The sequence below is a fragment of the Pelodiscus sinensis genome, chromosome 1 (genome assembly GCF_052426305.1).
Source record: "Pelodiscus sinensis isolate ZL-2025 chromosome 1, ASM5242630v1, whole genome shotgun sequence".
Classification (NCBI taxonomy): Eukaryota; Metazoa; Chordata; order Testudines; family Trionychidae; genus Pelodiscus; species Pelodiscus sinensis.
In genome coordinates this window covers 65,061,611-65,075,650 of record NC_143052.1, presented here as the reverse complement: position 1 = coordinate 65,075,650, position 14,040 = coordinate 65,061,611, and the positions used below count along the sequence as shown (strand labels likewise).

The 14,040-nt window shown below is 42.4% G+C and overlaps 1 protein-coding gene across 1 annotated transcript; it reads left to right on the top strand.

The window, feature by feature from the left end:
* The first annotated feature begins 5,699 nt into the window (after positions 1-5,699).
* Positions 5,700-12,666, top strand: IL26 (interleukin 26). Its single transcript, XM_006121603.3, has 5 exons — positions 5,700-5,867; positions 6,302-6,358; positions 7,542-7,673; positions 12,430-12,495; positions 12,580-12,666. Exons 1-5 carry the CDS (start codon positions 5,700-5,702, stop codon positions 12,664-12,666), a joined length of 510 nt encoding a protein of 169 aa, XP_006121665.3.
* Positions 12,667-14,040: the final 1,374 nt, after the last annotated feature.

Below are 14,040 nucleotides of genomic sequence, written 5' to 3'. Positions count from 1 at the left end.
GACCTTGCTTTAAGTGAGGATAAGAGGAAGCTGCATATCAAAATTGGTGGTCCTAACTCTTACCATTTAGAATGAGTTCTTGAACAAACAGACTCACAAACTCTACATAAATTTGTGTTATGAGAGTGTTTCAGAGCACTAAGCAAGCTCTGAGCTACTTCAGTAGTGGGGACTGTCTGAATACTTATTACAAAGACAGTCTTTGACCCAAACAGTTTACAAACTCAGCAAATACGGGTTGAATCTCTCTGGTCTGGCACCCTTGGGACCAGAGTGGTGCTGAACAAGGGAATTTGCCAGACCAGGATAGGTCAAGCATCTGGGCTCTTCCGGGGCTCCCCCCGGCTGCTGTCCCAGGAGAACCTGGAGGCTTGACCTCCTCTGGTCCACCTGCCTGGCTCTGTGGCCCCCAGTCTGCTCACAGGACGCTGCTCTCTGCCCCCCGCCCTGTATGTGGCAGCAGATGCTCCCGGGGTTCCCCGGCCTGTTGCTCTGTGCATGGCGGCAGTTACTCCTGGGTTCTCCTGCCCTGACCATGAGCGTGGCAGCAGCTGCTCCTATGACTCTCTATCCCCAGGTCACTGCCCCTTGCAGGCTGCCACTGACCATACCGGCTCCGCTTCCAGCCACTCTCAACCTCAGTGGCCGGGGCTCTGTGGTCTAGCAACATCTGTGGTCTTGCCGGACCAGGAATGATGCCAGACAAGAGAGGTTCAACCTATACACTGACCTTTAGCTTTGATCTTTAATGGAGCAGTAGCTTAGTCAGCATATCAATCGGATGTGAGCACTGTAGCTGATAATCTAAGATATGCTGTAATATGGTGCTGGCCAAGATAGCCATGATTAGAATTAAGTGCTAAATGTTCATTGTACTGAAGTATAAAGCTTTTATACAGGGAATCCCCGTTTTGTTTAGTTATTTTTAGTACTGTCAGGCCAACCTTCTGCACCAGTTAATCTAGGCCTGAGCTGGATTTAATGCTGGTTCTAGGACCACAACAAGACTGCTGCCTGGCTTGCTGAGTCATGTGGGGAACTGTGCAGAGGTGGAGAAGCCCAGAAGAGTGAGGTCACTAATGCCTTCTTACTCTGTGGAAGGAGCCCGCAGAAAGTGGAAAATGAAACTTCCAGACTAAAGAGTTTTTTAGCCACATCTCAAGTTTCAGTTGTGCAAATAATCACCAGACTTCTTGTGAAAGCCTATCACTGTTGGGTGAGGTGGCCTATTTATAACAGGAATTCTCCTGACACTGCAGGTATGGGGAGCACTGTGGTTGCAAAACTTGCAGCAGAGTATGGGACGTTGACAGGTCATCCCTTTGGGAGTGCGGGGCCCGAGGCAACTATGTTGGGGATTATGGGGACCTGGGATGGAATGGCAGCAGGGGTCAGCACCTCCTCCACTCATCGTGGCTGTAGGATCTGGAGTGCCTGGCAGCTTGCTCCGCTATGCTCTGTCATCCTCTCCCAGTCCGCTGCACCCTGCTTCTCCGCAGCAGCAGGAAGTGGCGTGCCCTGGGGTGGGGTATTCTGTTTCCACTGCTGCAGTGAAGCTGAGTGCAGCAGGGTGGAAAAGGGTGATAAGGTGGAATGGAGCTAGCTGCTCTGCCGCTCCAGGACCCACTGCCGAAGTGAGTGCAGGGAGTGGAGTGAACCACTGCTGTTGTCTCACGCCAGGCTCCTCCCACCAGGTAATCCCCCAGACTGCAGTGGGACCCGTCCACTGGTGAAGTGGATGCCATGAGGCCTCTAAGGATGGAATAGCTCTGCATGTTGAATATATTAGTCCTGCAGTCTGACATCCACTCCCAGGCACAAACAAGGAGACAGCTGCTACAATGCTTAAAGCTATTTTAAACTGCAGTGAAGTTCACTATATCTGATCTGACATACCTTTTCATTATGGTATTTAAACAGTAAGTACAGAACCCAAAGCTTAAGGTAGCACTAAACACACTCAAGGGATCTTCGCTCTCCTCCCCTTTCCTAATTCCTAAATGTTAAATGATCCCTGTTACTATCTCCTCTTTGTCTCTCTCCTTTTCTAAAATCTTCCTAGATCCTGTCCTGCGAAGTGCTTCAGCATGTGTGCAACTTTAAGCATGGGGGTAATCTCATTGAAGAATACATGTCTCACCACTGTTACAGCCAAGGTGACCAGCTTCAGAGAAGAGTCATAGATTCATAGAAGATTGGGATGGAAGGGACCTCAGGAGGTCATCTAGTCCAACCCACTGCTCACAGCAGGGCCATCTCAAACTAAGTCATTGCAGCCAGGGCTTTGTCAAGCCTGGCCTTTAAACCTCTGAGGATGGAGATTCCACCACCTCCTTAGACAACCCATTCCAGTGCTTCACCACTCTCCTAGTGAAATAGTATCTCCTAATATCCAGCCTAACCCTCTCCCACAGCAACTTGAAACCATTGCTTCTTGTTCTGCCATCTGCCACCACTGAGAACAGCCTGGCTCCATCCTCTTTGGAACCCTCTTCAGGTAGCTGAAGGCTGCTACCAAATCCAGCAGTCCAGCTACCTAAGCCTCTCCTCATAAATAACATGCCCTAATCTCCTAATCATTTTTGCTGCCCTCTGCTGGACTCTCTCCGACTTGTCCTCATTCTTTCTGTAGTGGATGTGGAGGTGGGGAACTGAACACAATACTCCAGATGTGGCCTCCCCAGTGCCAAATAGAGGGGACCAGTCACTTTCCTCAGACTGCTGGCAGTGCTCCCACTAATGCAGCCCAATATGCTATTAGCATTCTTAGCCACAAAGGCATACTCTTAACTTATACAGTATCCAGCTCTTCTTCCTCTGTAATCTCTGGTGCTTTTCTGCAGAACTGCCACTTAGCCAGTCAGTCCCCAACCTGTAGCAGTGCTTGGGATTCTTCCATCCTAAGTGCAGAACCTTGCACTTGTCCTTGTTGAACCTTATCACATTTGTTTTGGCCCAATCCTCCAATTTGTCTAGGTCACACTGGACTCTATCCCTACATTCCAGTGTATCTATTCTTCCCATCTGCATAGTGTCATCTGTGAACTTGCTGAGGATGCAAACCTTCCCCTCATCCAGGTCATTAATGAAGATGTTGAACGAAACCAGCCCCTTGGCAGCCTCATGTTGACTCAGAGGCTACTCATTACCATGTCAATTGGTAGTTAGATACCCTTCAGTACAGGTTAAAGTGAGTTTATTTGCCAGCTCCCTACAGTGTTTCCTTCTTCTTACTAGCATCCTATCTGCCTACTGTCTGTTAAACTTGAAGCAACCCAGCAACTCTTGTCATCCCTTGTGTTATTTCTTCCAGCCACTGGGACAGCCCGGTGATGTCTACATCAGAATGTAAAGTTGAGAAAAGAAAGACTGTTGATGACATTCAGATTTACATAGGACACTGGAGTCCATAGCATCTCATGATCTCGCTTAGTCTTGGTCTATGCTAGAAAACTAGGTCAGTTAACTATGTCAGTCAAGGGTGTGAAAATCCATAGCCTGAGCAGCATAGTTAAGTTGACATAGATCCCCATGGAAACAGCATTAAGTAATGGAAAAATTCTTCTGTTGACTTACCTACCACCTCTCTACTCCAACAGGATAGTAACTCAGAAGCCTGCAGCAGTGCAGCTATGCCATTGTAACATGTTAACCCTACACGAGCCCTTAGTGATCTCAAATACATTTTGAGTCATTTTCCCTGATCTCCTCAGAACCCTTTGGGCTACTCCAGCAGTATAGATGAGGCTAGAAAATGATAAGATCTCCCAGCTAGGTTTTCCCAGAGTCTATTTTAACTTCCAGTAGAGACTGAACAGGCCCTAGGATCAAACCTCTATAAAAGTGACCGAAAGCTATTTTCTCGTTGGCCTCACATGGAGTATGGCTTAGCCAGATTGGGAACTGCATCACTGGGACAAACTCATCACAGGTGTAACAAGTTCTCATTTCTTGTTTAACTCTATTTTAACGCAGTTCTAAATTTATCTTTGGTATAACTTTATTAAAATTAATGGAGTTACACTAGAGATAAGTTTGATCCATTGCTCCAATTTCATTTCAGAATCTGACAGTTCTAAACCCTAAAATTTCTGAGTCATATCCAAAGCTAGTGTAAACTAGCCTCACTCCATTTGGCCCTATCTGTAGAAGTAACTATCTTACTCATAATGTTTTTAATTCGGTCACCCCTCTGCCAAGTTATAGCAGATTCTGAGACCCTATTTCCCATTGAACAGCCTCTGGATATAGTCTAAATGCAACTTTTTTACTTCACTCTAGACCTGAAAGAGAAGCGGCCACACACAATACCCAGACAATCCTGTCTTTCTGAGATCTCAACCTAAACATCAGAGCTTGGTTACCAGGGAGCAATTCTGCTTCAATAAGTGACTCTAACTGAAGACATTAAGAATAGTGATAGAAATGTAGCCGTGTTAGTCTGGGGTAGCTGAAGCAAAATGCAGGACAATGTAGCACTTTAAAGACTAACAAGATGGTTTATTAGATGATGAGCTTTCGTGGGCCAGACCCACTTCCTCAGATCAAATAGTGGAAGAAAATAGTCACAACCATATATACCAAAGGATACAATTAAAAAAAATGAACACATATGAAAAGGACAAATCACATTTCAGAACAGGAGGGAGATGCCGGGGGGGGGGGGGGGGAGGAAGGAAGGTAAGTGTCTGTGAATTGATGGTATTAGAGGTGGGGAGAGTGGGACGTCCGTGAGCTAATGGTATTAGAGGTGATAATTGGGGAAGCTATCTTGGTAATGGGTAACGCAAACTATCTTATAAACCATCTTGTTAGTCTTTAAAGTGCTACATTGTTCTGCATTTTGCTGAAGACATTAAGGCAGAGTGCAAATTCCTATGCTATGTACCACACCGTCTCCAAAAATACAAACTTTAAAAAAAATGACTGAACAATGATCCCATGCTAAGAAAAAGAAGTGGGAAAACTACACAGAATAGCATTATGAGGTGACTGGTGACTCTCACCACGTCTTTCTTGGTGGTTCACTGTCACCCCTTTGTATTTTCAAAAAAGTGACACCTTAACAATTAAAATAAATGGTATTTTCTCTATTATGACATAGGTTATTTCATAATGTATTTACAGCACTGAAATAATTCATTAGCTCAAGCAGAATCTTTAAAATACAAGCTCACAGGTGTGCTGCCACTTTGTCTTTGGGTATAAGTGGCTTTCTAGTGTTTTTAGAAGAGTTTCGAACTATGGCAGGTGTCTTGGAAAAAGCAGCCATCATGTTTTGCACAAACCTTTTACACCTGGTTCAGAAATCCACGAGCTTTTGTCACAAAACCAAGCTAACCAAGTTAACCATTTTCTCTTCAGTAGACCGCTGAAGAAAAAGAAAGAAGCCTTTCAATGTGAGAGTGAAGCTCTTCTTTCTTGGAAACCTAGCCCTTATTACCAGTAAATATGGAGATGTCTTTTATGAACGTCACAGATGGTGTGGTCAAACGAGTTGAAAGTGGAGCAAGCTGTATAAAAATAGAGCGCCAAAAGTGATCTACCAACACATCAGCAATAAATTATCTATATGAACATCTCAGCAAACAAGCTGCTTTGAGGGTTAAAAGAATTAGGTTAACCTTTGTCATCTAACCAGTCTTGCTATACCCCACAGGCGGCTGTGACTCTACCAGAGGCAGGAAGGAGTGGGGACAATGAGACAATATTCTCTGTGCAGATCTGGTTTTCTTTTAGTCCTACTATATCTTTTCAATGAAGTCAACGAGGCGTCCTCAAGCAAGAACAGCTGTCGTAAAGGAATGCTCTCCAAAGTGTCAGAGAACCTCTATGTCAAGGCAACCACTTTGATAGCATCTATTCCAGTAAGTTAATTGCATTGGTTGGACAGATGATATGTTCATTTTTACTTATTTACAGAGGTTTATATGGCATCAGAGTATCCGAGCACCTGGCAATTATAATAAATTAATGCTCACTACATTGTCATGAGGTAGGGCAATATTATTACCTCTGTTTTAAAGGTGGATAAAACAAGGGGGCACAGACAAAGTAAATGACTTTTCCAGGGCCATAGAGGAAGCATGTGGCAGAGCTGGGAACAGAACTCTGATCTTCTGACTTCTAGGCTTATGCATTACTATTATTTATGTGCATTACCAAAGCACCAGGACCCCATTGTGCTAGATGCTGCACAAACACGGAACAAAAAGACAGTCCATCTTTCCTCTTTCTGATCTGGAGGAGAAGGTTAGATGTATGTTCATCTAAATTAATATTCATTTGTTATGCTTCATAGAAAGACCTCATCAAGAACAGAAGATTGTTAAAAAAGGCAACGAAAAAGTTGTTTATGGTAAGATCTGGATTCTTTGTTTTCCACTTCTTTACTTCGATCATATTTCATTCTGAATTGGGTAAGAGTGACTGATCAAAAAGAACAGTTTCTGATATAGAATGTGGTGATTTGTGTTTAATTCCAAAGGCCAATATTAGTTTCTTTCAATATTCAGTGTCTTTACTGAAGGTATGAACAACACATTGGCCTATAACAATTGAAAAGATTGTCTTAGAGGCCACGCAGCATTAGGGTATTGGGGGATGGAAACGGGAAAGGGAGGGGCTGAGTGAATGTAGTGCCAGGTGGTGGCAGTTGGAGGCTATCTGCCTTTGTCCCTGTATAAGGCAGAGATTGGCATCGTGTCTGGGAAGATACTTGGGAAGACCAGTAATGGTGCTTGAGCAGGGGGGGAGGGAGGTGGAGTATGCTCAAAGAGGCACTTGCTACACCAGTGAAAACAATGTATTAGGTGCTCTTCCCTGGTTGTGTGATCCAGGGGTTAGTTAGTTCACCTGAGGGCAAATACCATAGTCATGCCCCCAACCTGCCCATATATGCTCTGCCCATATGTGCAGAGCCCTGCATGGATGCAAAATTTTGTATCTGCAAAAATGAGCCACAGATATCAGTGCCCACATCTGCAGATGCGGATACCTGTGGATATAAAGCGGATAGCCATAGATTTGTAAGTCTCTACATATATGTGGCCCCATATAGCACTCAAAAATCCAAAACAACTGCATTGAACCCTCCCCCCATCCTCTGGTAGTGCACTGGAAGAGGTGAATTGGGTCTCTAGTGATCTTGCCTCCCAATGAATTCACATAAAGACACTTATAATTTGGCTCAAAATGTAATTTAGGGTTCACTATACTTGTTACACATCTACACTTTGTATTTTAGGCCAGAAAAGAACAGATTTATTGATTGTACTTTTGCTAATGATCAGTTTCTGGTATATTTTGCTTTCAGGTTAGCACAATATTGCACTGTCTGGGTTGCAAACACCCCCAGAGTAATGCTTATTGTTAAAAAAAAAGCAAATGGATGTCCACAGGGATGAAAAAAGTAATAGAGGAAAGCATTTCTCATGCCTGTGCATTTTATAAATGTGGAATTTTATAAATCTTAAATGTTAAGCCAAATTTGATGCTACGGTTTCACATTGAACTAATGTCTTACTTCTTTTGTTTTTCAGAAAAATTGCAGTGTTCGAGATCAGCTTCTCTCATTCTATGTGAAAAATGTTTTTGGAGGCCTCCACAGTGGAAGTGACAGGGTATACATGGTTAGTGCCTTTCAGACGCTGCAGGAGAACCTGAGCAACTGTGTGAGTACTCTCCCTGAAGCTCAGTGAGTCTGATGCTGATGATATCTTATGAAAAATGAGACAAGAATCCTGAAGTATTTTGAAATAATTTTCATTGTATCATGAAACTTCTATTATTTACTTTCTTGGGTGTTTATTTGTACAATAACAAGATAGTTGGTCCTTGGAAATTAACCCCTCCATTTGCTTTTTTCTAATCTGAAATCACAATCCCCTGTCATGTCATAATATCTTACAAGATTGTCCATCATGGTGTTGCAAACAGAGGATTCTGATTCAAAGTAAGAAATGACTAGCCATTTTTATATAGATAAGGAAGGAAAGGGAGGAGTAATATATGACACAAGTTATAGAATCAAACTGTATCTAATGCAGGGGTAGGCAAGAAAGCTTCCATGGGCTGGATCCGGCTCTCCAACTTGGTGGATCTGGCCTGTCGAGACCTGGGAATGGAGAAGCACACAAAGTCTCCCCCCCTGCCAGGGGCATGAAGCATCAGAGGGAACCTCTGGCTGTTTTAAAACAGCTGGTGGTTCTCTCTAGCCACACCACACCCCTAACAGGGTGGGGGCAGCGGGTGAGGGACTGATTGGCCTGGGGGCAGAGAGGCGCATTAAGTCTCCTCCCTCTGCGGTGCCTAGAGGGAACTACCAGGTGTTTTAAAACAGCTGGCAATTCTCTTTAGGTGCCAGGGAGAGGGGGGCGGGGAAGGGGCAAGACTTCATGCACTCCCCCACCTGCAGGCCAATCACCCTCTGTGGGCAGGGGAGCACGAGAAGTCTCCTGGCCCCAACCCTTCTGCCTGAGGCCCTGCCACTTCTGGGGTGGCCCTGGGCCACTTCAGAAGTATATGAAGTGGTTCCTTTTTTAAAATTATTGCCCACTCCTGATCTAATGATATCTGTTAGTAAATGGCTAAGGAGGAGATATTAAGCAAGGTCTACACTGGGAGAGAAAGTCGACCTAAGATATGTAGCTCCACCTATGTGAATAGCGCAGCTTGAGTCAATGTACCTTAGGTCAAATTTCTGCAGCATCCCCACAGTGAGAGGTTGACAGAAGAAACTCTCCCATCAACTTCCCTTATTTCTTGCAACTGGTGTAGTTCCAAAGACGATAGAGGTACGAGTAGCAGCCGATTTAGTGGGTCCTTACTAGACCAGCTAAATTGAACACCCAGGAGATAGATCTCAGCAGCATCGATTTCCCAGCAAGAGGAGATGTGCTCTCAGTACCATACAAATATTTTCAGTACAAAATAACTAGGCATAGAGACCCCCTTACAGTACTACAGATCAACTAAAACAAAATCTATATGCCTGTACCATGTGAAAACATCAATAGGAAAAACCCCACCAGTACTTAGACTCCTAGGTAAGGACATCCTAAGTTTTGTGACACATGCCGTTTGCTATACTGTATTTAGAATTCAAATTCCAGTAGTTTTTTCCCCTGAAAAGCAATTTTGTCATTACAGGTACCAACATATCCCAAGAAACTCAAACTACTGACAATGACTGAATTATGAACATCAGTTAATACTCAATAATTACACTTTTTCCAACTAGTTGTTCACTCTAACCTACAAACTGCATAACTATGTAGATAAGATACACTGGGTTTCTGAGTGCTCTTGTGTTGTATTGTACATTTAGAGCCAATGATTACTAGATAAAAATCTAACTATTTTCAGAGTTTTAATTTCTGGATCTTGACAGGAACTATACTAAAAACATTTATCGGAATGGAAAATCTCCCTTTCTTTCACTAGAAAAAAAGAGGTATTTGAGAAAAGATTTAACATTAGTGTTCAGAATTTACTATAGGGCAAAGTTTCTCATTTTTCTCATTTTGATTGGACTTTTAAAAGTAAACATTTGTGATTTTAAATCAATTACACAAAACTATACAAAAGAACAGAAAATGTGGACAAAGAACACAACCAATAAATACTTTGCACAAATGAAGACCAGGATTGCTATACTGTTTCACCCCCCAGAGTTTAGCAATCTCCTGACCCTATTACTTGCACATCTGTTTTCTCCTTTAGATAAGATACATTCTTCCTATATTACCTAACCTCTTCTTTCTTATGATTTAGTTTATGTATAAGATGCTCATAAAAAGGATGTTAACATACCAGTTGCTGAGATGTGGCACATATTGCTGGTACCATCTTCTGGGAATCAAGTTATTTGGTCAACCAAGACCAATAATAATAATAATAATACATTATCAAACATTGTATACAATTCCATGTACTCCAGAAAAGTCACCTAGCTAAGATAGTTCTGAGTCAGCCAGTAACATATAAAACATTTATTTCTGACCAAATATTTCTGATATTAAGGCACTGTCAAATAACATGTGCTATATTATTATTCTGATGTGTACACCAACAGCTCAAGTAATTGTCAAATAGGCTATGGAAATTTTTTCACAAGCATCTACATGAGTTCAGAGACCAAATCCCACCTTAAAAAGTGACTTAGGTAATGAAAGAACCTTAATTCCTATTGATTTTAATTAGACTTGTTTTCCAATGCATAAATCTCTTTTGAAAATGGATTTAAGTTCCTACATCACTGAGAGCTTTTGAAAATTTTACCTCACATTTGAACAGTGCGCCCAGGTCCAAAAAATTCATTGCATGATTTGAATAGTTGCAATTTAATTTCAGACTCACTAGCAAATCTAACACCATAGCCCAAACATACTCCACCTAAACATACTAGAAGCTCACTTTCCCATTTGGTGGAAACAACAGTGTGTATAGGATGTATGAACACTTGGGGAAGAATTATTTTCTAGGAATTATTTTGGGGAGGTTCTTTGATGTGTATTTTACAGAAGATCACATAAGATGATCACAATAAGATGATCCCTTCTGGTCTTAGAATATATGAATATATGAACAATCATTTAAAAATAAAATCAACTGTGTCTCTCTTGGCTGCATTACCCGCTGTGATGTATTGTATCACTGTTTAAAAGTATAAAGAAAAATGACTAATTTGTAGAGAGCTGTGTGGATACAAAATTTGTATCCATACCCACATACATATCTGCAAAAATTAGCTGCACATATTGGCATCCACATCTGCAGATGCAGATACTCATGGATTTAAAACAGGTGTCCGCAAATTTGAAGGGCTCTACTAATTTGCCTAAAAGAAGCCTAAAAAAGTAACGTTGACATTTTTTTATAGAAAAGTTGTAGCATTATCCATTAAAGTTGCTTTTGTTTATAATTTCACTTTCCAAGGTATTTCTGATAAATGTTAAAGGCAATCTAGACCTCTGTGTGGTTTTTTTTGCTTGATTTATTAATAAAAAATATCAGACCTTGACTACTTCATTTGCAGGAGCACACATAGAAGGACTGAGAATTAGTGGGACTATGACATCACAAAAGATTTTATCCTGAAGAGTTGAGAGAAGCGGGGAAGAGTATCCCAATTTTTAAAATCATTTTTGAAGCAGGCAGAAAAGTTATTTTAAAATAAAGATGGTCAGTAAAAGACATTGCCAATGTCTTTTATGCCCCTGACTTTGCTGGCTCTGTGATTTCTGTGAGTCATCATTTGTGCTTCTGCTTTTTGGGAGAGTGAGTCTCTTGTGTCTCCTATTCTGCTACACACATTCCAAACTGAATCCTTGCGTTGCCATCAATTTAATCAGTTCACATTCTTATTATTTGTATTGTGGTAGCACTCAGAGGTGTCAGTCAGATTTGGTGCTGCACTGCAACAGACACAACGAAAAGGACACTCCCTGACCCCAATGCCAATTTTGTGGAAGAATCAAAGCCAATTCCACAGAGATAGCTCAGTGATCTGAGCATCACACAGGCTCCTTGGAACCATAGGTTCAGACCTCAGCTGCTTAGCCCTTCATCCTTCTAAATAGCCTTTCATTCTGCCACCCTTACGTTCACTTACTCCTGGAGCAGGCCCATTCACTTTTACATTCAAGCACATGAGCAGTATTGACTGTTCTTCCTGAAGAGTCAAAGATAGCAAGTCTTTCTTTCTCTAAGGCTGCTGCCAGCACTGGTGGGCTCCATCTGCTGGTGGATGTTCTGAAGATCACTTGGGGTACGTCTAAACTACATGCCTCTGTCGGCAGAGGCATGTAGATTTGTTTATTCAGCAAAGGTAAATGAAGCCGCGATTTAAATGATTGCGGCTTCATTTACATTTACATGGCTGCCGCGCTGAGCCGACAAACAGCTCATCAGCTGTTTGTCGGCTCGCCGCTAGTCTGGACGTTCCCCCTGTCGACATCAAAGCCCTTTGTCGGCAGCCCCGGTAAACCTCATCCCACGAGGAATAACGGGGCTGCCGACAAAGGGCTTTGATGTCGACAGGGGGAACGTCCAGACTAGCGGCGAGCCGACAAACAGCTGATCAGCTGTTTGTCGGCTCAGCGCGGCAGCCATGTAAATGTAAATGAAGCCGCGATCATTTAAATCGCGGCTTCATTTACCTTTGCTGATCTGTCTAATCTACAAGCCTCTGCCGACAGAGGCATGTAGTCTAGACACAGCCTTGCAAGAGGAACTGTAGGCTGCTGAAAGGAAGAAAAGAGCACTCACAATGATAAAAGCATGGCTCAAGTGCCATTGCCTTTACACGTCTGTACCAAGAGCCTCGAGAAGGCCATGTATTGGGCTCTGTTCTTTCTTATTACCATTTGCTTACATCAGACTCTATATTGCAAGAAGTTCTTATGATTTTTCTTCTTGTTCTTTCAGCTACCATGTGCACCATCCAGTAGAGTAACTATGGCTGTCAAAAAAATAAAGCAAATGTTCGATAAGGTAAAGCTCTGAGTGGGATTTCAAAGTTGCATTCTTTGAAAACGTGGCTGACATCTGCTTCTAACATCTTTCTCTTACCGACAGCTTGGAGAGAAGGGCATCTACAAAGCCATCAGTGAACTCGACATTCTCCTTCCCTGGATTCAGACTTACATCGAAACCATCATATAAAACCATCACCATCACAGGAAAGCACCACAAGGAAAATGCTACCACATTGAGGGACAGTGCACACAAATCAAAACACAAAAGCACAGCGGGCCATCAGAAAGGGGTTACACAATCAGCCTGGCAGTAATTGTATCACACTGGAAAAGTGCTTTTGTTCCATAATGTCATAAAAGCCAGAATTTCCCACAGCACTCAGAGTTCGTCTAACTTTCCCACTGATGTCAGTAGTGGCAGCAAATTCAGGGCTACATGGAGCACTTTTGAAAGTCCCACCCAAAGACCATTTATTCCGGTACTTCACTCATTACTCTGTACTACAGGTTAAAACATTGTAGCTAGTGTTTTTAGTTTAAGCACAAGTGGTTCTAATTACCTCACTGGAATTTGTCTTTAATGGTTGCTTTTGTGCTTTGTTACAGATGTAAGCGCTGCTGGTGTGTGATGTTCTATATGTAAATGAGACATGTTAAATGTTTGTCGTTACTGGTAATTTAAGGTACATCATGATGTCTAATAAATATATACCATTGTTAATGACAACATATCTGCCTATTCCTCGTGCATGTTCTTGCAGATGCTGTCACTGAAATGTTGCAGTGGAGAAAACAAATCACAGCATAGCATGCTGAGATATAAATACATTAATACAATTACTGATCTGGGAGATTGGGTTCGTAAGGTAAATTTAGCCTAAGTGCAATTATTATTAAAATGAAGCTAAGGCTTTACAATGAATCTTTCATTTTCTATGTAATTAAGAAAGAGTTCTAGTCTGAAATAGAACTGAATATACATATTTTATGCTGAATATACGTGGAGACTGCAGGAGTGGTGTCTTTAGGCAAGGACAGCATGTGGAGACCCCCTTCTCTGCCTTTATCAGGGGCTGCAGGGATATGCCAGCCACTTCCAGGGGCAGCAATTACTACAAGGATAATTACTCCATCTATGACAGGTTCGACATTTTAGAACTCACCCCTCAAAGACTTACATTTAAGTATAAGAGAGAAATGAAAATGATGAAATGCACAGACCAGTCAAAACCCAAAAAGTACCCACTTTGCAAGCAGTAACAGAAGTAGGAATAAGGGATCTTGCAGAAAAGGGCTTATTTTCCGCAAGATCCCGTCTAGACTGGCGTTTTTCTCCGGCAAAACCCCGAGCCGGAAAAAAGCGGCAGCCATGTTCATGCAAATGCTGCAGGGGATATTTAAATCCCCTGCGGCATTTGCAATTCTGACTGGTCTCATTAGCATCCCTTTTCCGGAAAGGGGTGCCAATGTAGACACAGCCAGTGTGTGAGAGTGACAGAGATTTGCATTGCCAAGCGCCCTCCATCCCCTTCTCTCTGTGTGGAGATAGGGGACAGAAATT

Coding starts and splice junctions, on each gene's coding strand:
- IL26 (XM_006121603.3), top strand. CDS start 5,700: ATGAGACAATATTCTCTGTGCAGATCTGGTTTTCTTTTAGTCCTACTA. Junction 6,359..7,541: donor CAACGAAAAAGTTGTTTATG/GTAAGATCTGGA, acceptor TTTGTTTTTCAG/AAAAATTGCAGTGTTCGAGA. Junction 7,674..12,429: donor AGGAGAACCTGAGCAACTGT/GTGAGTACTCTC, acceptor TTGTTCTTTCAG/CTACCATGTGCACCATCCAG.